At 34.6% G+C, this 26223-nt stretch overlaps 2 protein-coding genes across 2 annotated transcripts; both read left to right on the top strand.

Moving 5' to 3' along the window:
* The first annotated feature begins 1684 nt into the window (after nt 1-1684).
* LOC147390415 (uncharacterized) lies at nt 1685-7947 on the top strand. Its single transcript, XM_086458565.1, has 2 exons — nt 1685-2089; nt 7431-7947. The coding sequence occupies exons 1-2, from the start codon at nt 1831-1833 to the stop codon at nt 7742-7744; spliced, it is 573 nt and encodes a 190-aa protein (XP_086314691.1). The 5' UTR covers nt 1685-1830; the 3' UTR covers nt 7745-7947.
* Nucleotides 7948-21624: 13677 nt separating this feature from the next.
* LOC147390414 (E3 ubiquitin-protein ligase RMA1H1-like) lies at nt 21625-24933 on the top strand. Its single transcript, XM_086459479.1, has 2 exons — nt 21625-21818; nt 23985-24933. The coding sequence occupies exon 2, from the start codon at nt 24013-24015 to the stop codon at nt 24739-24741; it is 729 nt and encodes a 242-aa protein (XP_086315605.1). The 5' UTR covers nt 21625-21818; nt 23985-24012; the 3' UTR covers nt 24742-24933.
* The last annotated feature ends 1290 nt before the right edge of the window (nt 24934-26223 follow it).

Genomic DNA, 26223 nt, shown 5'->3' with positions numbered 1-26223 from the left:
TGTGTTAGGAAGGCAGGTAAGAAGTGTTGTTTTTGCAGTTAAAAAACACCAAACCACTTGAATTGATACTAGGTTCACATTTTTAGACACAAAGACACTAAACCCCTTTCTCATGAGAATTAATGCACTTTGGAGTGGGTGATTGTTTATTTTCTTTGAGAGTTCTGATCCAACACTTACTCTTTCGGTTCTACTTACGATCTACCTTGAATATTTGGTTTACCCACGAAAAAAGAAATCTTCCTCCAACACTTCGAGATGTGTGATAAGTTTGACAAGGGTTCTCCTAGTGTCTTCTGTCACTTGGTTAATTCTGACAAGGAACTAATGATTTTACTTTGACGCTCAAATCAATTAATAATAATTCAATAAAATATCACCTTAGTTCAAGAATATTGTGGACATTTGCTTTTGTTTCTCCTCCTTTTATTGATGTTGGACATGGTAGGTGACATAGGTTGTTGTCATATCCTCTTCTTCAACACACGTCCCTGGATGTGTTAGGGTGGTTGCTTCTCTTTACCCATGTTTGAGAGGCATACTCTGGTAGTAATTCCTTTTTGACTACGTCTAAGAGATATGTTTTGACAGTCAGTGATTGAGTAGTCGAGCTATTTGATAATGATTCGACACGTGCATCCATGATCCATGCACTCATGGGAGTGGTACATATCTTGTTTGGAGGAGTCGGACTTGAGAATTGTTGCCCTTGGACTAAAGAACTTTGAAACTCCGTCCAACTCTAGTTACTAGAAATCATGTTAATGACATGGCTATGCTAATGATCCAAATCGAATCATTAGCAATTGCATTGGTCGAAATCTGGTTTGATATACAAAATATAGATAAACTTCATATTTGTAAACAAGATATATGATATAATTTACGTACTTTCTCATATTTTATGGATCGGGAACTCTAGGATGGCGACATGGTTGACGGAAGACCAATTTAGTAGGTTGAGGAAGAGAATGAAATATCATAAAGAGATGAAGATGACTGGTTTTGAGAAAAAAAACAAAAAAACAAAAAAAAACAAGAGCTTTGTCTCAAGTTGGAGATAAGGGCAGTAAGGTTATTTTCTTTAGACTATTAGAGAAGACCGAGGTCAAGGAACATGTTATCAGTTTAAAACATAGGGCATCTAAAATATTCACCCAAAAATGGAGGGGTATATCTAAATCACCCTATTTTCATTTGTAGGAAATGCAAAGTGTCAAATGTCGTTTGACTCTAACAGCTGAGATGGGAGTGTAGTATTGGGAGCACGAATTCCTACAAATTTAATGATCAAGCTCTGGGAAAACTGTGTTGTTATTTCCATCTCAGCCGAACGTTTGAGAAATAATGTCAAACGAAATTTGATATTATAAATTTCTAGATTTTTTTTTAAGGACACGTCAGGTTTTCTCGTCACACTGTTGATGAAGGGTATCAAGTCTATCTGAGTCCGACTTTGAAGCGGACAGCGTACTTCAAAATTTGAAAGAACCCTCTTTTTACAAAACACGTGGCTTTTTCAATTTATTTCACGTTCCTCTATTTCCACAAAACTTTAAAATGCCACGTGTAATCCATTGGAGAGGGTTTCTTCAAAATTTTGAAGAAAACTTCCCGCTTCAAAGTTTTTTCCAGTCTATCGACGCCAATCATTCTCATCTGCTCCAACAAAAAGCCTCTCTGTCTCTCTGCTGCTGCTGCTGTAAATCTAACTTCTTCTTTCTTTTTAGGGTTTCTGATTTACAATCTTAAATGGTAAAATTTCTTTGAATTTCTCCAACTATAATACAAATTTCTATAAATTTCTTCTCTTCGGTTTCAACAATTTCTATGGCTGCGGTACTCGAATCAGTTATCGTTCCTCGATCTTCTAGCTTTCGAAGGGATCGGTCTGCACCGCCGAAATCATCTTCGATTTGCGCTCTCTCGATCAGTAGGAACGTTAGTTCTTTGCCCGAATTCAAGGGTTTGAGGATTCAAATTGGTTCTCAGAAGCACACAGTGGCGTCGGTGAATTTGACGAATTCGAGGAAAATTGTTCGTCGAGGAGGAAGTGTTGTCTGCGAGGCTCAGGAGACGACTCTACTAGGTGAGAATCTTACTTCCCCAATCTTTGGTTGGATCGATATTTTGGTTTATTTAGTTTTTCTTCTTAATCTCTGGATAGAATCCAATTATATTTTCGGGTTGTTATCGAGACTGTTTGTTTTAGATCTATTTAAGGGTTTTATTGATTTCTGGGTGGATTGGGAACTAACCTATTAGTAGTTTATGTAGAGAAATACTTCAAATTTGCATTTTTTGGATAATTCTCATGAAATTACGATTTTCTGGCTTTTTCCACAGAAAAAATCATTTTATTTCCCATTAAAACGTGAGAAAATTTTCCATTTGGTGGATCTGCTTGATTTTTTCTTCTTCTTCAAATTGCTCGAGTTCAGGGGTTAACTTATTAATTCTGCTTTCCAATGACCTCAACGTTACTCAACTCAGACAAGAATTGTGATCAGGATACGAATTCAGTTCAGTTCATATTCTGAATTTCTGATCACAATTTACAAAAACCAAAACCAGCGATCATTTTGGTTTTTTATTAACTTGAGGGTTCAAAAAGGGAGTTTCAGTATTGCTAAGGGCTTTAGATCATGTAATCTTGTCTTTGAGTATAGATTCATTCCAAATAATAGATAATAAAGCACTCTTTTCACCCCCCCCCCCCCCCCCCCCCCCCAATTTAACTCTAATTGGAAGGTTATAATTGAAAGATATGAAGGTAGAGATTGTGTAGGAACTTTTGGGAGATATTGCTTTTGGAAGAACACATTTATGCGATATAGGATTTTATTTTCTAAAACTTCATGGGATAGAAATTGAGTTTTCTTTAGAGAATGGTGGTTGTGTTTTTCAGCACAGCTGATGATTACTTGAAGATACAAAATGGTGCTAATTCTTCATGGTGAGATGCTGTGCTTATGCAAGGTATAAGCCGTCGTATTTGATTAGTTTAACACTAATCAAAATGATATTTGGTAGTTTTTTTTACCATTCAGTTGCGTTTTTTGTTTAAATCAGTGCTGGGTGTTTGATTGGGTCAAACTGATCTGGTGTGGTACTTGATTCTTTGCGCAATGGGGTGAATCTGTTTGTTGCATCGAGTGAACCCTTTCTATATTTGACTTCAAAAGCTGTCTAATTTTCAACATTGGATGAAGATTACTATCCTTATACCTAATTTTTGAGCCATTGGGTCCTCCCACATTTCTTTTTCACTTTTATTTGATGGAATATGTTTGGAATAAAAGAATTTATGGGTTAGGGATCAAGAATCCAACGAAGGTGAGGCTGTTGTAAAGTTCCTTAAGAAGAGAACCTAAGAAAACATAATGTAACTCGGCAGTCTGTTTAAAACCTTGAACTTTTTTCAGAGGATGAAACCTTTTTCGTCTGTGATAGATGAACAAGGTAAGCCATTTTTTTTTCCTGTTGCTCCTACTCTTTCATCTGTACCAATATTTATGCATGATACGCATATAAATAGAAGGAAATTCAAGGTACTTGTTGGGTAGGCAAAGATGGCATACCAAATTTCCATAGTGGTACATTTGTCATGTGTGCAAGGTGTTGGATCCATGATGATATCTCTTAGGCAAGAAAGACTTTCTGTTCTATATATTTTATTTGTGGCCATTGGCATTTACTATCTGACTATCCAGAAGAATGTGCGATCTAGAAGAATCTTTTAAGAGCTTGCCCAGTTTAACTAATGACTCGGTGAACTAGTCGTCTAAATGGGCTGGTTGAACATACACCTAGTTGTTTTACAAATATCCCAGCTTCTATTCTGCAACCTGTTTGACCCCATTGGTTGATCCAATGACCTGTTTGGCCTGACTAAGTTGACATCAAGCCATTCAAGTTCGTTTGAAATCAGTTTTCTATTAGGTTTCAACTTTGAAAGAAATGGATATTAAATATAAAAATTAATAGTGACGTTAACTAACATCATGTGTCAACCCAATCAACTCGCCCAGTTCAACCCTTTTGTCCTAGCCCAACTCTTTTTCGGGTGAATGTCAAACCATGGTTCTCAATGAAGTCTCAATATTTCCCAAACCATAGTTCTTATGGCAGGATCATTGAGTAGTTATTCCTTCTTGTACACATCGCATGTATTACTGTATTAAATTTTTTTTTTTTCTGGTTTTAATACTTGGATTTCCTTTACATACAACACTACGAGACAGATGTGCTGATATCAATTTAATCAAGTGGATATGGCTTGACATGCTTAGCCACCTACCTATGAAACTAACAGTGCACACGTCTTTTTGACTCGCTCTTAAGAGGTGACACAAATGGAGGAAATGGCATGGTGGTGTAGAAATTAGGATTCTTACTTGGGATGGAGGTTAAACTATTTATGATATCAGTTATTGGCATTTGGTACAAAATGATGTTTCTGAGACGTTTGGTTGTGAGGTTCGGGAAAGCTCAACAAAGTGAATAGAATTTATAGTATGGCAACAAACTTCTGAGTAGGTAAAGATATGGATGTTTGGTAGTGGCTTCCAAGTGAGGGCACTAAGTTCAGTAAGTCACCAGTTCAATTGGGAGTAGATTTAAAAATATGGGTGGTTGTTGACATAAAATATTTTAAGTACTGTTTCATTGGTTCATCAGTTCAACTGGTTGGGCCAAGCCAAGGTTGAAAACATCGGTGGCTTGTTACTATCTTTTATCTTTTTTGGAGGGGAAATAATCAAAATTTCAATGGATGCAAGAGGCTTTAACAGCTTGGAGCGTTTGTGTGATTTTTTGGCACCTTAATGCAGGATCAAGTAAGTGGCAGGGAAAGGTGGGCTATTGATGGAAAAACATCAATTAATGTTGCTTCATGCTTGGAGTTAGGTTACGTTAAACACTAGTGGAGATGACTGCGTGGCCTTTGTTGAAGTCGATGAGAAGTTATCGGTATGGGCTACTATTGACCATGGGTAATTGGGATAAAAAATCAATGATGGTAGAAGGGAGCATCTTATTTGCAAGATTAGATCAAGTAAGTGGCAGGGAAAAGTGGGCTATTGATGGAAAAATATCAATTAATGTTGCTTCATGCTGGGAGTTAGGTTACGTTAAACACTAGTGGAGATGACTGCGTGGACTTTGTTGAAGTCGATGAGAAGTTATTGGTATGGGCTACTGTTGACCATGGGTAGTTGGTATGAAAAATCAACGATGGTAGAAGGGAGCATCTTATTTGCAGGATTAGTTGTTGGAGGTGAGGAATAGAGGATTTGTTGGTGAATGCAGAATCCAGACCGAAATACGGAGGTGGAATTAATATGGTCCCTCATTGTTGGATTAGGGGAAATTTCCATATAGGTGTGAAAAGGGAATACACCCTACTGGATTCTTAGTAGGAGATTCAATTTTTTAGAAAAGCCAACTGAGTTGTTGCAAACAGACAATAAGACTTTGTGAAGGAAGAAGATCATGTCTGGGATAGAAGTAGGAAGATAAAGAAGAGAGGCAAAAGAGAAGTAATGGTGATACCACATGATAGTTCAAGGGATGCCATGTTGCGGATTGAGGAGACAGAGTGGAAGAGGTCAGTAATGGGCTTTATTGACCTCCACCCCTTCCTCTGGTGAAAAAAGATGAGTGGGGTGATAAAGAGTTGTACCTCAATAAGTGGCCAAAAGGTGAGAAAAGGACTCAGAAGGATGGGTGGGTCGTGATGGCTAGAGATGTGGTGCATGGTGTTTGGGGCCTTATGATGATGATGTGGACTGACAATGATGATTTCCTAAGATTTTTTCCATGGTATTGGATCTCACAGTGAAGCAGAGAATGGTGCTTGCTGAATTATTTGGAAAAGGAATATTGAATTATTTCTCCTTTTAATACCAGGTTGTGTCATGGATATTGTACATGTGGACAGTTAGCGTGACATCTTTTGAGAATTGGTGTTAATGTGCTGTTTATGGGGTAAAGGAGGTGCTTGCATCTCCTGCTTCCTCTTTTGATGCTAAGAGGCACCTTTGTTCCCATGAACGTTTGGCCCCACCCCCTTAATGGACCTTCACACGAAGGATCAGCCTGAATGGTGAATTTTAGCCATTGGATCTTAGCATTTTCATCATGAACCTGAACTGTGGGTGAAAACATTAGGGCATGAAGTCTTTGATTAAATTGGTCAAATCTAAGAGGGTACTAATCATCAATCAGATTGATATTTGATGTGGAGGTCCTCCAAGGGATGTGCCAAAAGTTCATGCATCAGTGGGCCAAAACATTTTTCCATTTTTGTGATTAACACCTCCAGTTTCCACATAAAATAGAAACGTGTCTCTTATTCTCATTTTTCACAACTTTGTTGAACGCTGCCTTGTGGCTTAGCTTAGCTATTCTGTCTGTAGTGTTGTTGCAAAGCTGCTGTGCCTGCTTCTACGTCCCATATGGCTTACATGGAAATAATCCATTATGCGTTACGCATTATGAACTCTATATGGTGGTGGTTTATTTGGTTAGGCTTTTCATGGAAGATAAGAGGGTGAGGGTGAGTGTGAGGGTGAGGGAAAGAGACACAACCCAATGGGAAACCCAAGCTTCCCCTTGAAAATCACAAATAATAGATTCTTTATTAAGGGTTTGGACTTTGCATGGACACACTCCTATCATGGTGAAGGGTTGACAACAATTCCCACTAGGTGGCATCCAGGGAGCTTCATAGAGTGCGCTAGTGTGATCTCTCTCTCTCTCTCTCTCTCTCTCTCTCTCTCTCTCTCATATTATGTGAGCTCACTAAGGTAACCCACATGATGGTGTCTGTTCTTTTCAATGGCAACGAGGATGGTGTGAGGAAAGTTCGCAGATCATTTGTACCACTTAGATATAGTATGTATGTGCAACTGCATACATTTTTTTATGTGTTACAGATTTCTATCAATATGGCTTTCCTGTAAATATGTTTTTGGGTACTTTTATCTTTTATTTTTCGATAAATATAAGTGTGAAGGCAGTTTTTGATCCCAGGTCTGTGCAACAGACTTCACCACATTGACATATGTTGTAGTTCTTTGTTGTGTTGATTGGGACTATTGGGAGAATCTGTCTAGAAGACAATTTCTTTGAGTGAGAGGAGTAAGCCAATTTATGTCCTTCGATGGAGGGATACTATTGTATTGGTTTGAGAGTGGGGAGTTCACTGTCCAAGGCACCACTTCTATAGACGATATTCTTGTTTTACACTGCCTCAGCCATCTTTGTTCCAATGTGGAGCTTGGTATTGGACGAGAGCAAATGAATTTGCTGAAGTGGCTCAAATTAATTCGAGTCATGTAGAAACACACATCTTTGCACAGCATCAAATAAAATCTTGTCTTTATAAACTTGAACTTTAGCTTCTTCTATGTTCTTCACTTTTGCAGTGCCTGCTGTTACTGAATCAACCTGGCAATCACTTGTCCTCAATTGTGAGCTTCCCGTGATGGTTGAGTTTTGGGCCCCTTGGTGTGGACCATGCCGAATGATCCATCCTATAATCGATGAACTTTCAAAGGAATATGCAGGTAAACTGAGATTCTTTAAAGTGAACACCGACGAAAGCCCTTCGACTGCAACCCAATATGGAATCCGAAGCATACCAACTGTCATAATATTCAAGAATGGAGAGAAGAAAGATGCCATTATTGGTGCTGTACCCAAGTCTACACTGACTACTTGTATCGAGAAATTCTTGTAGAGGTATGTAAAGACCTTTGCCAGAATTGAACTGTTTCTAGTAACGCAAGACATTCTCTTTAATGTGTTTGTTGTTGTCTCTTGGGATATTATGCATGCCACATACAAGTATAACATGATGTGTATAGTTTAGGAGGCTGCATATCTCTTTCTTTGTTCTAGAACCGTGTTAATTCATGCACTCTCTTTCATATTTCATACTCATCTGAAACTCTTATTATTAGAAATGTTGGCACAGTTGCATCCCTTTGCAGGTTTTTTTTTAATAACAGGGGTGTCCTGACTTATGTCCGACTAGGGGGGGGGGGCCGTATGAGCCAGGGCTGGAACCCAAGGCATATGGGACCGTCCTGGGGCTCATGCAACTCCCACACATCCCTCACACCAAGTAGGTGAGGGAACACTCTCAGGGGTGCCCCCGAGGAAATGTCGAAAACAACCTACGGACTCTCACCACTAATGGATTTGAAATTGGCATTAACTAGTAGACAGCATCTACAAATGCATATGTATTACAAATTTAATAATAAAATAAAGATAATACTTTTTTGTCCAAAAAAAAGTAGTCTCGGAACAATTTTAAAATTGAATCTAAAATTTTATTTTCCTCGAACAATTTTATTGTTTCATATTTGAAGGTGACCACGCTCGCGGTTGACTATAAAATGTCTGCTATTTTTTAATGGTTGATTTTTATTTTTTAGAAAGCTGCTATTGAACCGCTAACACGATGGGGTTCTTTCAAGAAAAATTTGTGTGGCGATAGAATCTCTATTTTTTAAATTATTGCATTAGGTTACACTTATAAAAAAAAAAATTGCGTCTACATGTAATCTCACATTTTTCAAACGTAAATGATTCTTTAATAAACCGGAGCCATTGTTTTCAATTAACATACTGATTACCCATTCAAAACAATATTTATCCCTTATACTGGGGTTGGGCTTAGTCAACATATGCCCAATAAGAGCATAAGACAGGTGACTGATCCAAGGCACAGCCGGGCTCTTTGGAATTGGATCAGACTCAAGAAATCTGGCCCAACCCACCCATTGACAGCCCTAATCCAACCAATTAAAGAGGCATCTCATCGGATGAATGATTTAAAACTAGACAACTTGGTGGTTGGAACCATAACATACTCATTTTGCGACTTTTCTCAGGCAAGATTCTCACCTTATCCAACTTTGGCTAGCTTCAACTAAAGAAAGATGACGTGTTTACATGTTGACTATGGTTAGGGGCGCCCACGTATTAATAAGGGCATGCCCACAAACTATTGAAAACTTAAGTTTAAGCATGATTAGAGCACCGGCTTGTCGACATACCTTCAAACGATATTTTTGGCCTATGTTGACATGTCCATGGTGACGATGCCTCAATGACGACATGAGCATGTTGACGCTTTGATCAGCAGAGGGGCCTTGGTTGTTAAAACAATTTGTTGGAGGCCTCGGGTAAATGGGGTGCCCTAATTAATAATTGGGGTGTGTATAGCACGGGATTTACATGTTATCTATAAGAATAAACAATAACGAATTCGACACGTAAGGTTGTCTGTGATTCTGTGAACCGAAGTTTCAAAACTCCTCTAGAGTCAACTCGAAACTCTTCTGAATTGACCCAACTCGATGGATTTTTTTTTATGACTCGACCCTCAAACTTTGATGCAACCAATTCATGGAATAAACTAGGAAAATAGTCGAGTCATCAGACGAGGTAGCTAGAAAATGCAACAAGTTGGGTCAATGACTCAATTGAGTTATTCGAGTATATATCATGGTCACCCAGTCAGAATACAGGTTTAAAACGGCCAGACAAAACTTTGTAAAAAAGGCAGAAAATTTGGAAAGAAATGATAAAAGATAAAAAATATATATTAAAATTATGAAAAATATAAAATCTATATGATAAAGGGTAGTTAGAAAAGCACTCCACAAATCAATAAGGGCAATCCACACATAGTCAAATTATTTTGTTTTATATGATTTAAAAGTTTCAGAATGAGATGAGTTTTGATGAGGATACGTTTTTTTTAAAAGACGAGTATTTTATTGTTTTAATCGTTAGAAGTACAAAATGTGATTTAAATGAGGTACTTTTTCAAAATAACTATTTTATTTATTTTTTATTTTTTTGTGATTATGGTATATATAATATTTTTGTGAAGAACAAAAATTAAATGTTTATAATTAATTTAAAAGATTAAAAAATTATTTTTAAAATTTAATATATAAGGGTCAGGTTCAACTGCCAAAGTCCCAAACAAATGATTAGAATCCTTAGATATATATTTTTGATTCGTAACTTTTTGACTTGGTTAGATATTAGTGTTGAGTTTTCAAGTTTTAAAACTATATGTTGTGAACCTTAGGAGGGTTGTATTAGCCAAATCACAATTTATTAGGAACCAATGGTTATAAAAGCATGAATTTCTAAGACAATAAATATCTTAATGTTTTGTATTTATTGGACGAGATGTGAATTTATAAGAAATCCGCATCCTTTCAAGGGTCATTCTTGATGGTGCTTTACTACCAATTAGATACACCAAAACCTATACTTTTATAATAATAAAATAAAGATGAGTAGTAGCCCTGGGTTGGCCAAGTGACAAGCCGTGTCTTGATATTGATAAGTTCGTCAGGACATGGTTTTAAAACTCGGTTTCGCGTCTCGTCTTGTCAATGCCAAATATTGAGTCGCCTCAAATGAGTTTTTCGATACGTTTCGTTCAAAAAAATGAACGTGGGATTTTGTATCTCGTCCGAAAAATCAAAAAATTGACTTATCCATCTATCTCGTCCATGCCTGATATCGAGATGACTCGAGAAATACGTCTCGATCTCGGACGAGTTTTGAAACTATGCCTCAGAAAGGGTAGGCCAATGTTTGAAACCCTATGAAGCAATCAATTCCTTGGAGGAGCCCTCCAGGATCCGGTTGACCTTTAACTTAATCAAAACTCATGCGACACTTTTCGAGGGGGTAGTGTATGTGATCGTAGGATTAGTATCACTTGAAAGGTGAAGATACCCAACATAAGCAAAAAAAAATATATATAAATAAATAAATAAATAAAAATGAGTGATCTTACATATTAAGTCAACTTAAGGAACTCTTCATATTCATGTGAGACTAAACTTTTATCGAAATATAGAATCTCCAGATAGTTTTAAAATTGACATTAAAATTTCACTTCCCTCAACAACTACAACAAAAAAAAATGTTGAAAAAAAAACTCCTAGAATTAGGATTCTTCAAACGAAAGGCCAAAAACGATATGACTTAATCCTTAGAATCCTTGACAAGACAATAAAGTCATAAGGAAAATTTCTTAGAAAGTTTGATTTTTCTCCTCATTTTGTGACACATTCAATTGGACCCACCAACCTCGTGAATATTCAAATTAGGTCTTGATTTTCTTATTCAAAAATTTTCACTCTGTTTGTACACGGCTAACGTGGCAATGGCACAAAATCATAAATCTTTTTCTTTAAGATATACAAGAAAAAAAAATCAACAATTCTGTGCCCTTGCCACGTCAACCGAGTATAGATCGAATGAAAATTTTCAAGTCAAAAAATCATTAACGTTCAAATTATTCATAGTGGACATTTCTACCTTAAAAAATACAAATGAGTGAACTAAAGTTCAGTTACAAATACCCAACTTGATGATTCTTTGTATGTAAGTCTAAAATGTCGGCTTATAGAGTTAGGCAGTCCAAAAATTGTCTTTGCAAGATTTAAGGAAAAGATAGACCAATTAATTTTTGCATCTTATATTTGTTTTATGCAAATTGGATTCTAGAGTCTAGACCAATCGATAGTCCAACGACATAAAATACCAAACCCTATGATCACAATCTCATTGACTCATAAATCGAACAAACAAAATTAGAAATTGGATGCATGTCAACATCTTTAGATGTTGATCGCTTTGATGTCGAAAGCCACGTGGGTGCATTTGTTAGGCCCGTAAGCACAAGCCATTAGAATTAACCTTAATGGGTTAGTAAAACTTCGAGATTATTATTATTAATGTGTTTCTTTATCTATCACGGATTTATTAATTAAAAATTATTATTTAAGATGTATAATTAAATTTAAAAAATATAATATAATAAGATCTCAGAGTCCCATTAAGTATGTCAAGTTTCAACCATATGAGCTTTGGATTAAGACCCCAAATTTTTAATGAACAAGTAAGTTAATGGCATCCACTAAGGGATTAAAAAATTATATTTAGATAGAATTATAAAAAAGAAGTTGTACAAGAACTTTCTAGAAGGTAAATCATTCTTGATTTGCTCTTTATTATTGAATCTAAAAGAAGATTCTTTAGAGCCTCTAGTCTAAATGGACCCAAGAATATTCATTTACTAATGAAGATCTAATTGAAAGGAAATCAATCGTATGATCGATTGCGTTTTATGGAGTTGATTGTTGATTATATTAGTAAATTGTGTAATCCCAAGAGGTTAGTCTAGTGGCAAACCAAGCCTTGATAAGTTTCGAAACTCCATGAAGCTATAAATTCCTTGGGGCCTTCAGGGTATGATTTACCTTCGACTCAATCATTTGTACGTAGGACTTTTCAAGGGGACAGTACGTGTGATCGTGGGATTAGTCTCACTCGGAGGGTGTGGGTACTCACAATGAGCAACAAAAAAAAAAAACAAAAACCCTCGATTGAGATAATTTGTATATATGCAACAAAGACACATTACATTTTTAATTAAAAAAAGTATATTCAAGTTGAGGTCAGAAAAAAGTGGAGAATAATTAAAAGAATGTGAATTGAGATAGTAAAAAATGATACAAACTTACTTTTAATATATGATACTAGGCTCGGACAAAGTAAAATGGTAAAACAAGATTTGTTTAGCAAACCCAAATCTTGAATGGTGCATAATTTCTTACAATGAAGAGGGACCATTACCTACTCTATTGAAAGTCTTCCAAACAAAATTGAATTGAACCACCAATAGCTGTCACACTCTTCTAGAAGATTTTTAGAAGTCAAGCACTTGGGCTGGGTCAATGAGTATAACAAATTTGATTAGGTCATCTTTTTCGACGTTTCGGATTAATCACATTAATAGTGGATCAGCCTCTACATGAATGCCACGTGTATGATATTGTGAATTATCATGTGCTGACGTGGTAATGTCTTCAGAGTCATAGATTTTTCTTCTTGTATGTCGGGAAAAAAATATATGATTCTAGACACATATAAGCATCAGATCTTAAACAAATTAAGAGAGTTGTTATTGCCACACCAATTGTTCTTAACGTCACACCAATTAGGTGCAATTCTAACATTTTACACATCAAATTACATTTTATGTATTTTGAATTGGATTTTCCTTCATCCCATGACAGTAAATCTTGGCCAGATTAGCTTCAAAGTTGTTTGTCCAACATTAATCCTAACATAGAATTAGCCTACATATTGTTTGTCAGATATTAATGAAAGTCTATTCTTATGCAATAAATTATTTAAAGATGTATTTTATATAAAATTTTAACTACAAAATATATATCATGAAGTAAAATCTTAACAAATAATTTTTTTTGTCCATTTTTTTCTCTTTTCAATATCCCTTAAAAACAACTAAAATTGTTATAGGATTTTCGTAATTTTGTCAATTAAGGTATTTGATTTTGTAAAACAATTTTATTCTTGTTCTCTACATTTTTTTCTTTTATATTTCATATTTAAAGAGTCTAAAATAAAATGGAACCCAATAAAATTTTGATTAATAACTTTATCTATAATAGATTATCTTTTTGGATAAATTATTAAAAAAAAAACCTAATTAAACAATTATTTATAAAAAAAATAATACTTTTTTGATAAATAATTGTTTAGTTAGGTTTTTTTTTTATTATAATTTTCCCTATCTTTTTTAGTTGAGTCAAACTATAGGATTTTATATCATAACATGAGCTAGCATTTTGACATTCAAAAATATGATCCAATGGCATAGGGATGTAGAGGAAATTTTTTTAAGAACTTTGAAAAAATAAATTTCAAAAAAAAAAGTTAGTTTACACCATTGAATTTTACCTTTGAATTTGAGAGTTTGGTAGCTGTCCATTTTCAAAACCTTGGATGAAACTCAAAATAGTCTTTCTTTTTTAAATATCATTTTAAATCAAAGTTTTCCATAAAATCTTGTGGTGTTGATTTGCTAATGTTGTAATCCATGTGGATCTTATGACTTTTAGTAAGATTTGAGATTTTACTAAGGTTGTAAGACAATTGATTCTCTTTTTAGTTATAATAGGATTTTTGCTATAATTTAAGAGATATGAAAAAGGGGAATCCTAATCTTCTGGTGGGATTTCCTTTTCCTAGTTTTATAGGATTTTTAAGTTACACAATTCTCATATTGGATTCATTAAATTAATTTTTATTTTGATGAGACAAACTTAAAATTAGTGGATAAAGTGTCTACACCGAGATTATGATACCATAATAACAGAGACAAACATGGCATTGATGATTTAAATAAGAATTGGTGTGGCGTTAACAAATTAAAAGTTGGTGCCCAATGATAATAATAACTCTTGGTGCCCTGTGCTGGGGTGACATGGACATGCATACATAACCGTAGATGATTTTTACTCGTATCGTGAGGAACACATCTATAGTTATGTGCACATCCCATGTCAGACTTGTGAGAATCATAGTAAATTCTTTTTGTTATTTCAACATTTTTCGTAGAATAGTTATGGATAATTTTATACAAAATTCTTAAATATCAAATGAAAAAACATGGTTGTAATATAAATAATTGAATTGGGTAAGTGGATATTATTCGATCCATCAAGAGCCCCACCATCTAGAAGGCAACATTGGATTCATAAATTTCCACCAAGAAAATATTATACTAAGAAGTTTCTAGAAAAACACCGACGATTTCAAAGTCTTTCTTTTGTTTAATTCGCCTCACCTTCTTCTTCAGTTTTGTTCCGCGTTAAGTCTCCACCCAATAAATACTTCTAGACTCACCACGTATGTTGTTTTCGATTGGTCCACACTCACGTGCTGTTACCGTTGATTTCTTTCTTTCTTCTTCGAATCTTATGCCACGTCACTATTTTTTAATTTTAATTTTATTGATTCTATGGTTAATCTAAGATTGTTTCTTAATAAACATAAATCGGTGCCCATCGTTGTCAATCCTGACTGGGTTGGACCCACAGCATGATTTTGTTAATAGACCATTTAAATCAATATCTTATGGGTCTTGTTAACGTGTGCCCTTAAGACACACGCTAAAACGCAATAAATACACTTTGAAAATTGGAATTCGAGGGTATTTTAGTAAAAAATAATTTTTTTAAAGGGCATTTTCGATACCAAATAATGCAGATTCACTACTTCATATTAACATCTCTTTCGCTACGTGACCTAAAATTCACTCTCGGTGGTGTAGGGTCCATTTTGCCAACATAATACGTGTTTTGTTAACATGTGCAATTGGTATTTGAGGGTATTTTAGTAAAAATAATTTTTTTAAAGGATATTTTTAATATAAAATTCAATTTTCAAGGTTTATTTATTGTACTTTAACATGTGCACTTAACAAGAGGCATATGATACCACATTATACAAAGCACAACCATAACAAAACAGAATTGATTTTGGGTTGAGTCCATTTTGGCTGGCCTAAGTCAATTGGAATTTACCAAGTTCTAAAATAATGTACTCAAGTACATTATTTGTAACTAAAAGGTGGAATGAGCAAAAACACATGTATCAAAAGGGTTTATTTGTAATTTAAAATATTAATTAAATGATTTTTGAAAATTACTTAGTAAAAATGATATTTTGTAACTTTTGAAAATGATGATGAGTTACAATTTTCTTGATTTTTGATAAAAATGACTTAGATTATTAAAATTTAAATATAAAAGACGGGCATTAGTGGCCACGCAAAATTTGGTGTCTGAACCTACGTTACTTGAGTCGTTGGTTTGCTTGATTCGAACTTGGGTTCAGGGTTCATGATTCACTAGTCTAGAATGAACCCAATTCATGAGGGTAGGTAGAAATAATGTGTTTCTTGATTTGCCTTGGTTTTCTAGATCAGTTCGTTAGTTTAGTTCGTTTGTACATATATATAATTCAAGTATATAGTTTATATGTACAATTATAATGTTAAATAGAAATAAAAAAAACCCAAACTTTAAATATGAATAATGAAAAAATATAATAAATTGATGTGATTGACCGAATCAATTAAAAATTTATTTGATTTGTCAAATCAAACTATTGGGTTCATCGAACTTAACGATTTTGTCTAACCCACACAATATTTGACAGGTTCTTGGTTCGTTTGATTTTATGAACTTAATACGAACTGTACCATAAACTAACTTATTTCGTATCCGTTCATGATTTGGGCTAATAGCAACTAATTGGGTAACATAGCTGTAAACCACTTCTACTCCGCATTCTCTCTTTATAATAGTAATCAGAAAGATGAGAGATTTTATTGGCATGCCAACTTTTACTTATAACATCTTAATCTTTTCGAAATTATTTCTACATATAATTGGTGTGTTAATAGAAATTCTTTTTATAAATCCAATAGAAAAACAAGAGAGCCGTGTGAGAGTTGGGTAGCACTAATAACTCTTCCTCAAAATTTGAGTGGAAAATCTAACGGTTTAGATTAAAAAACTTACACCTATATATACGTAGTAAATTAAATTCTCAACCTTAAATACATGGAATTATCTCTATAGCATATTAGTACTATACTCTTGAGTCGTCGTATCCTTCTAGAACGTCATAAAAAAAACAATAAAGATAAGACCAGTGACCAATCACCTTTTTGAATTTTTTTATTTTTTATTTTATTTTATAATTAGATCTCCTAGAATTAGAAGTGGGCCACGATCTTTTTCTTTGAAATTAATGTATGTCAGACAAAGGTCCATCTCCAGATGTGTGACACTTGTACAACTTTAATGCTTTATGTTGTATTACAACTCACAATACGACACGTGTCTAGACGATGTCCACGTCTGACTAATTGTCTAACACCATCTTGACGCTTATTAAACACTAATGCTAGAGCGACCATGGATTTACTGTGGTATTTACATTTCTGACGTGGAGGTGTGCACATAACCCTAGATGGTGTTTCCTTATGATAAATCTGATGTCACCCCGGTACGACTCCTTATTAAAATTGGTAATTTGGCTCTCCTGTCGTCTCAAATACGTATAATATTTCTTCAAGAACATTGTAACATTTTGTTTAAATTATAAAAGTAATTTAAATTCATAAGTTTCTAGATGCATTGACGTGGTCTGGACGGGCCATTGGGTTTAATGAGAGAGAATATTTTAATAGAGCTGTTATTGCCACACGAACTTTTACTAATGCCACACATATTCCTATGTAAATCACTAAAGAAAAACGGATAGTTGGTGAGATGTTAGTTAAAGTTGGTGTGGCGATAGTTACTCTCTATTCTAATCTTCGTTTAAATAGTTGAGCTGCTATGGTAAGATAATCTTCTTGCATGGATTATTCTTGTATATATGATCTTTTGGTTTCATCAATGAGGTATGAAATATCGAAAGACCTTCAAGTATGATAATTGGTTAACTAAGTAGGAATTTTTCCTCAAAGGTTTGATAAATCCTAGTACATCCAAATCTTAAGGGTCTATATAAATGTTAGACTACTGATTTTTTGACTCGAAAAGACTCACTCGATCTGTAAGTGATTGATGTGACAAGGGCACAGAACCGTTGATCTTTTTTCTTATGTATCCCGAAAAAAAAAAAAAACCTTTGATTTTATGCCCTTGCCACGTCAACTGCGTACAAACTAAGTGAATCTTTTGAATAAAAATATCACAACTCTAAATGTTATTGTGAATGTCTATGTAGCACTCCAGAAACATGTAGAATATAAAATTTTATGAATTCTAAAATAAATAAATTAATTAAACATTAAATTTAAATTTTAAATTTGAGAATTCAATGATTGTCTATTTTGAATATTAGATTTGGCGAAAAAATTACATTTTTTTTTTTCCAAACCTAGTCTAGATCATGAAGTCTAGAGGGCTAAGGTGTCATTTGGATCTATGTGATAGTCCATGTGGCCTAAATGAGGACCTCTACATGGTTCTTCGATCCATGACAACTTTTTCCCTTATGTATGTATATATATATATATTATATAAAAGAAACTATTTAGTTAATTATCCATAATTTAGAGATGCAATTAGAATGTGAATTTCTCATATCGCTTGCAATTCTATAATCAATTAACTTTTGAATCCATTTACGTAGTTTTAGAAAACTTCAAAAATAAATGAGTTGTGATAATCGGACTCCCCCACTTGGCATACTCAAAATACTCTCTTGACATGGCATGTGATAAAATCATAGATTTTATGCATATGTGTATCCCGATGCATATAATCTATGGTTCTAGTGCATGCCACATCAGGAGATTATTTTGAGTATACCACATGGGGGAGTCAGAAAATCATTACTTAAAAGAAATACAGGCTTAGGATGGTCAATCCCTAAGGTTGGACAACAAAAGTTGCTCACCATGGGACATCCAACTAAGTGTGGGACCCAACATTTAGCCAAAAACCCTAAAATATATGTGAGTAAAAATTTCTCACACAACACGGGACATCCAAAGCATGGTGAGCTCTTTCTCATGTGTTATTAAAATTAGGGGTGCAACTTAATCCAGTACAAACTGAGAACCGAACCAAACCATGAATTTTGGGCTGGTTTGGATTGATTAACGGTTTGATTTTGAATTAAATAAATGAAGAACCGAAAGATTCGATTCTCGGTTCAAGCTTTATAAATAACCGAACTAAATCGAGAATCGAACAAGTTATTTTAAAATAAAATTTAAGATATTTTTAAAACTCTAATGAGTAATGGATATAGGAAATGAGAGTCTCTTTCCTTCTTTCCCTCATCTACTCTCTCTCTCTTTCTCTCGTCTCTTGCAAGGCTGAGGTGCAACTTGAACTCTTGAAGTTGATGCGGCTGCCTCTCAACTCCGACGAGTTCATCAGGTCATCCCTCTCCTTCTTTCTCATATATATATATATATATATATATATATATATATATATATCTATATATATATATCTATATATATATTGATTCACTTGTGAAATCCATTATTTCTTCATCCCTCCCATTTTCCTTTCTCCTTTTCTATCCTCATCTGTCTCATTCTCATTCGATCTCATCTCCCTCTCTTGATCTCGATCTTTCTCTCATTCTCCTTGATCTTTCTCTCATTGTCTTTCCCTCTCTCTCTCTCCATCTCAATTTGTGAATTTCAAGAGGTGAAACCATAGAATTTGGGCTACGGAGGGGAAGATCTCACATTGATCAGGCTAGTATTTAGGTAAAATTTTTATAGATCTTAATTTTTTTTTTCTTTTTTTTTTTGGGTTCTTAATCTTTCTATGGACCTGCAAGAGTCTCCTTTAAAACCCTAATAAACTATTTCTTTTGAAATTGAAGTGAATTTGTACAAGAGCTTTCGAAATTCTTCACACTTACTGTAGTTTCCGAATTAAGGTTTCACCCCTTCCGTGAATAAGGTGTGAATCTTGATATGCAATTGAATCTGGTTATAAAAGAATCACATTTAAAACTTTTTTTTTCTTGATTGTTTTAATCTATTAGGATTTTAATAGATTTCCTGTTTATAGATTGATAATCAATCACCACTAGAAGAGTTTAATGGCCTTTCGGATCACCATTCTTGAGTACGCAAGCATGCTCATAAAAATTGTACAAAAATGGTGATCCAAATAGGCCCTTAATGTTACAATATGAAACCCTTTGTTTTCTAATTGATCAAGGTTTCCATTAAGATCTTTGACAAAATCAATTTTAAAATCATAGTTTGAACATAGTGATGTTATTGAAGCATGGTTGAAAAAAATTATGCATGAGCCATGTACTATTTATTATTTTTTATTAAAAATATTTGTTTAAGAAGTTTTTTGGTAACCCATGGAACCGAACCGAATTAAGATTGATTCGGTTTGGTTCGGTTCTGGTTCCCATATAATGAAACTGACCTTGGTCGATTCGATTCTGATTTGGATCTAAATTAAACCAACCCAAACCTAGTTGCACCCCTAATTAAAACACCTACTTGTTAGGTGATTAGTGTGGGCCTGTGGGATGTCCAAGCGTGATTAATGTTTGTTGATGACTCAAAAAAAAATTGATAAGGATCCCCTTAACGTCCCATTCATTTTCCTTTTACAGGAATCTCCTACAAATCTTCTCCTGCCAGCTAACAATGGAATGGAGAGACAAATATAAATCCACGTCAACGCCATATGGTAATGAATATAACTGACGTCACCATATGGTCCCTATCGACTACTTGTTAGCCGCCTCGATTTGTATCCATGTGTCATTTGTTCATTAGGTATTGTTAATCACCTTATGTTGTGCTTGTACGTATCGACAACTCTTTTTTGTATTATTCTCGACTGCCTGAGACTTCTTTTATAACAACTTTGATCATGATATTTTTAACCTGTCGAGGCTAAACGAAATTGCCATGTGCTCGCCATTTTCTTATGTCACGTCATCATTCACCCTTTCATCACTGCCCCAATAACCAGGTGCCTAGTGGCATCTAACTACCTTTTGAACGATCAACTCTCGGTGCCTCATTGACAAGTCGCCATGTGGTGCCTAGTCATGATTGAATAATCAAATCCCTTTTTAGCCTCATACAATATTTTATATATAAGAAAAAACTTCACGACCTAAAACCAAATATAGAGGTTTCCTATTTATTTTAAAATGTGTGATGGCTAAGTAGTATGTGAAATTTTATTTCAAAAATTTGAGCCCTAATTTTGTGATGGACGATTGTGAGATGAGTGAGAAGTATTCCTTATTTTTGGCTTGAATTGTCTATGTGTGCCCAAAAATAATGGATTCCCAACAAGAAAATCACTTGTATAAGAACCACAATTGCAAAATGGGGTGTTTGTGGTAGTTATTTGGAGTTAAGAAGTGAATTCAGTAGCTGTCGAGAGTTTGGTAAAACCTAACTTATGTATGTTAAATTATTTTTTAATGGATAATGCCTAGATAACATGTAGATGTCATTAGCTTTGGTCTCAAAAGATAAATATTTCTAACTAGTTGATGTTTTAGGAAGCCCATTGATCAAATAACATAAATAAAGTAAAACATTATAAATTATCGACCAATTTCAAATTCAAATATGGTAACATTATATTACTATTTTGGAGATGGTGTTAGCGTAACTTAAGGATTGAATTGTTATCGTTTGTTGGATATACGTTACTTATGGATAATGTAATGAGTCATTTTTCACTCACAATGCTCATAGACTTCTCAGTGCTTGCCACATCAAATATGATAAAAAGGTACTTTTATAAATTACGAACGTCACACACACGTTGGTACTTGTGATTGGTGGATTCTAGATTTTTGTGAGCTCTGTGAATAAATTTCTTTTCATGATGTAGTATTATTTGTTAATGAAATTAAAGAGAACATCGTCACGAAACTAATATTATCAAAAGATGTTGGACTTTAGAATAAGTAGAATGAAGACAAAAAAAAAAAAAATGTAGAATGTAAATTTATTTTTAGTATTTAAGGAGAATTTTTATTAAAGTAGAAAATACTCTCAAATAATCATTTTCGTATAGCAGCGTACACGGGGCGTCATGAAAAAGAAAAAAAAAGGTCGGGAAGGGGTAGAAACGTCTTATTAGTGAGGACTGTACCACGCCGTGTTTGAGAAGTTTATCCGTTTCTCAGTTTATTATCTATAAATACCGTGTGAGGAAAGGGGTTCTCTTCTCAGCCATCTTTTACATCTCAAGTCTCAACGACTCACTTTAATTCAGTTTTTATTATTAGAAAATTTTCTCTTTTGGGTTCTATATTTCCTCTTTGTTTTGATCTGATTCGCGAGTGGATTTTTTATACAAAAGCTTCGGATCACTAAAGAGTTGATCTCTCAATCACACCTTAAATTACCGGTAAGAAATCCAAATCCTTCTCGAATTTATCTCCCACTGTAAATCGATCTATGCAGATATCTGTGAAATCTTCTTAATGTTTTTTATTGAGTTTTTTTTTTTTTTTTGGATCGAGAAGGATAGATTCGCATGTTCTTATATGTTCCTTGATTGACGATCACTTTCGTTTGTTTTGTTTTTGTTTTTGTTTTTGTTTTTGTTTTTTTTTCTTTCTAATTTTCTTTTTAGACCTTAGAAATTGTGGTTAAGGAGATCGGTTAGATTTATAATTTATATGAAAGAAGAGGTGTTTAAATGACTCGTTTTCGGAAGAAAACTGTGTTGAATACTTGCATCGGTTCTTGAAAAAAAATGGCGAATAGGCCTTTTCAAACAAATCGTCTGACTCTGGGGAGATGATTTATGAGGAAATTATTGCCCCCTCTTCCCTTCAACTCTCACAAATCACAATCCATCTCAAGTTTCATTTTTGAGGGAAAAAAAATTAGAGCTTGTTTGCAGGGATGTAACTCGTCCGAGTCAGTTGAACTCACTTGGCTAAGTATTTGCAGTTTGAAGAAGTCGAACCTCCCTGAGCCATTCTTCGTGGAATTTTGGCTTACTTTCAGGAAATTGTTTTTTTTTTTAAGGAAATTGATTTGGGGAGATCTGATTTTGTTTAATTCTGATGTGTGACCTTTCCCTTTCTTTATGCCCTTTTCGATCTGCAAAAGCTGCAGTGTTAATTAATATGATTTTGTGGTTCAGATTTCACATCTGGATAAGATTATAAATCTCGGATGACATTGAGGACATTAGAGTCTTCTTGGTTTTATCTTATTTTTATATGAGAAGAATCCAATTTAATATTTATTTACAGATTACAGATTTTAACAAGAACTTGGGTTTCTCATCTTCAATATCTCTATGATTCCATATTTGATCCTTGGAAACATCTCATTCTTCAGATTAGGGTTTGGACTAGATCTCTTATCTTGGACTTACTCTCTTCACAACTCATAAGATCCACCATCCAATACCTTTTGTCTATTATTTAAAAGGAATAGCTTTTTATGTATCAAATCTGTGGTAGTCATTCCACCATGCTTTTTAATCTTGGATTTTTCTCTCATCTCATTCCTGAATGATACCGAGATGACTCAATGAGACAAAAGTTTTCTTGGAGAGAGAAAAAAAGGGGGGGGGGGGGGCTTACTCGGCCATGTTGTCTCGTTCATGAATGATACTAAGATGACTCAAGCGAGTCATCCTGGTCTCGGACGTTTTTTGAAACCTTGTCAAACCTATTTCATTTAATATGAAATTTCCCAGGTCTTCCACTTCATCCGTTTCATTGATTAGAGGGGACCATGGTTGAATCTTGGCTGATTTCTACTTTCTAGAGATGTGGTCCTGTGGATCACAATCTGTGGATTGCCAACCGTGTGGATCTTGAACCACTTTTGTCCTCAAAGACAATTCTATTACATCTTTGGAACTCATTAATCGATCTTTCTATGTTTGTGTAAAATTATTCGCTATTAGCTATATTTGGTTTATTTATAAGTATTTTCTTCTTTTTTTCCCAATTGTGTTATTCAGATCTGGAATTTGGGTTGTTCAATGAATGCGAGGGTAGTTAGATCAGAATTGCAAAATAAGCATATTGTTGACTCTTTTCTTTGTTTGCTAGACACTCTGACTGCGAAATCTCACCTTATATTTTATTAACTTGCCCACCTAAGTTGAATCTAGTTATATACTTTATAATTTTTTCCAGCCATGGTCCACTCCCAGGTCTCATGGATTAGGATGTAACAATAAAAACTACTAAACGATCTTAACCATCTGAATAGGAAATTTAGTTGACCTTCTGCAAGTAATTACAATGTCCCGATCTAGAGATACCCCACACCTTTAAAATTCATATGGATTAGGTGGTTGGCACGTGTTGGGTAGTTTACTTTTCTTTTGATTGGTTTGACGTTATCCCAATGTTGCCTTTTCTAACGTGTTACTAGAGTGGTAGGAACAGGGTAAATGTATGTGGTTAGGAGAGAGAAAAGTAGTGAATGATGGGCCATCCCTAACAAATATTATGGAATTCTAATTTCTAAGCATGTTTTGATATAAAGATTGATGACTAGTGCGCTAACGACGTTCTTTCTTCTCTTTTATTTTCCTCAGAGAAAAGTTACATTACGATACAAAGCACATGGCGCTACAACAATATTTCCAAGATGCCTACGCACAACACGAAATGGTGGATGGGAATGGACCATCGGTACCAAAATGGAAATCTGTCGCTGCTGCTGCAAAAGCTTCAGACAACTCTAATGGTTGCTTCGATTGCAACATCTGCCTTGATGATGCTCGGGATCCCGTTGTCACGCTTTGTGGTCATCTCTATTGTTGGCCATGCATTTACAAGTGGCTCCATTTCCAGAGTGCCTCTGCTGACTCAGATCAGCAGCCGCAATGCCCTGTCTGCAAGGCCAACATCTCCCACACTACATTAGTCCCACTCTATGGCCGGGGCCAATCATCCCTAGAGATTGAACCCGAAGATAAGGTGACCATCCCTGGTGTAGAGATACCATGTAGACCTCCCGCAACTACTTTTATACAACAACTTCATGGTAGTTCATACGAATTACAATCACAGGTTCAGTCAGATCAACAACAACAACAATATCACACTCAAAATTACAGTAATTTTGCTGCATCACCTCCTGTGTTTAATATTGGGGAGATGATATATGCAAGAGTGTTTGGGAATAATTCTAATGAGGTTGGAGGGGTGTATGGGTATCCAAATTCATACCACTTCATGAGTAGTACTAGTCCAAGGATGAGAAGGCAAGAGATGAAGATTGAGAAGTCCCTTAATAGAGTTTCTATCTTTCTCTTCTGTTGTTTTCTTTTTTGTCTTCTTATGTTCTGAGTTTCTCTCTCTTTTTTTGAATACTTGTAAAGATTATGTAGATACTCTTATGAGCAATAATACATGGTTAGATTACATATATAAAAATCTTAGATAGATTCTATGTGCGACTTGTGAATATTTTGTTTTTTCTGAGGTTATTATTATAAGAGAATATAGAGAATGTGGGATGCCACATAATGCTTTATTTGATGCAGTTGGGGTCATTAATCATATTACAGCTGGATGGAACTAATGTAGGTTTTCTATTTATGGCCTGATATTAATGTGAAAGGAAAGGTTTCTTTTCTTAAGAAAATTTTGTTCGGTGCCTTGAATGGTTTCATCATTTAACAAAATGATGTAACCCTCCACCAAATACTTCCTTGTGATTTTAGCATGGGCTGTCAATTATTGTTTCCAGATCGGATTGTTGTTGATTTGGTATCAATCCAATAAGGATCAGATCCGGGACTAATCCGATAAGTGTCTGATCGAATCCTTATCCGATCTCAATATTAAGATCCAAAATCAATCCATTAACAATTAGATTGGACCAAACCCGATTTTTGTATACAAAATCTAAATCAAGTGTATACATTTCAATAAATATATAATATAAGTTATATACTTTTTAACATATTATCGGATTGGGTCCTTAACGGATCAGAACATAGTTGATCCAAATCTAATTCAATAAGATATCAAAATGAACCTTATCGGAATTCAAATAATTGATCCAGACCCATATTATTGGATCGAGACATAATTGATCGAAATCTGATCCGATAAGATATCAGATTGAAACATCAGATCATTATCGAAATTCAAATAATTGATCCAGATCCGAAGTTATCGGAATGGATTGGATTTCAGGTCTGATCCGATCCATTGAAAGCCCTATAGCATGCCCTGCCATGTGATTGGAAATTAAGGGGTGCTCACAGTTGGGGGAAGTATTGGAATTGAATCAAAGTTAATTGGTTCTACAAATCCAAAATCGATATCGAATATATCCTAGAACCGAGCCAACCCAAATTGACTTTAGTTCAAGTCAGTTCTTGGATCACTAAAAGTTGACTTTCCTATCATCATTTTGCCATATTACGCCCTGCTCATTACTTCTTACAAACTTCTGGGGACGATGATGGATTATTGTAGATTGAAGAGGTGTTTTATGTTTAAAAAAAAAAAAAAAAATTATTATTACATTTTTTTATCAGCAAAACTGTTTTTAATGAGTGCTAGTGGGCTTTGAACCTAGGTCTCTGGTATAATCACCCGGAAACTTTGGCAACCACTCAGTTTAAGTGGTGTTATATGTAATATAAATATATTATATTTAATATAATGAATTTTTGTTCGGTTCTCGATTTGATTCGGTTCTAAGACACTCTTGAATTGAGAATCGGATCGAATTAATCAGTTATTCAAAATTTCAATCTAGAACTGAACTTATTGTCTATAAAACCAAATCAAACAAACTCTAACTGCTCAGATTCG

This window comes from Akebia trifoliata, chromosome 11 (assembly GCF_017979445.1).
Source record: "Akebia trifoliata isolate Shusen 1 chromosome 11, ASM1797944v1, whole genome shotgun sequence".
In the NCBI taxonomy this organism is placed as follows: Eukaryota; Viridiplantae; Streptophyta; class Magnoliopsida; order Ranunculales; family Lardizabalaceae; genus Akebia; species Akebia trifoliata.
Note: the sequence above shows the minus strand (reverse complement) of the source record. Positions and strands in the feature narration are given on the sequence as shown.

Bases quoted from the DNA above. Each gene is read 5' to 3' on its own strand.
- LOC147390415 (XM_086458565.1), top strand. From the start codon at position 1,831: ATGGCTGCGGTACTCGAATCAGTTATCGTTCCTCGATCTTCTAGCTTT. The intron at 2,090-7,430 runs GTGAGAATCTTA...TCACTTTTGCAG, and splicing joins TCAGGAGACGACTCTACTAG to TGCCTGCTGTTACTGAATCA.
- LOC147390414 (XM_086459479.1), top strand. From the start codon at position 24,013: ATGGCGCTACAACAATATTTCCAAGATGCCTACGCACAACACGAAATG.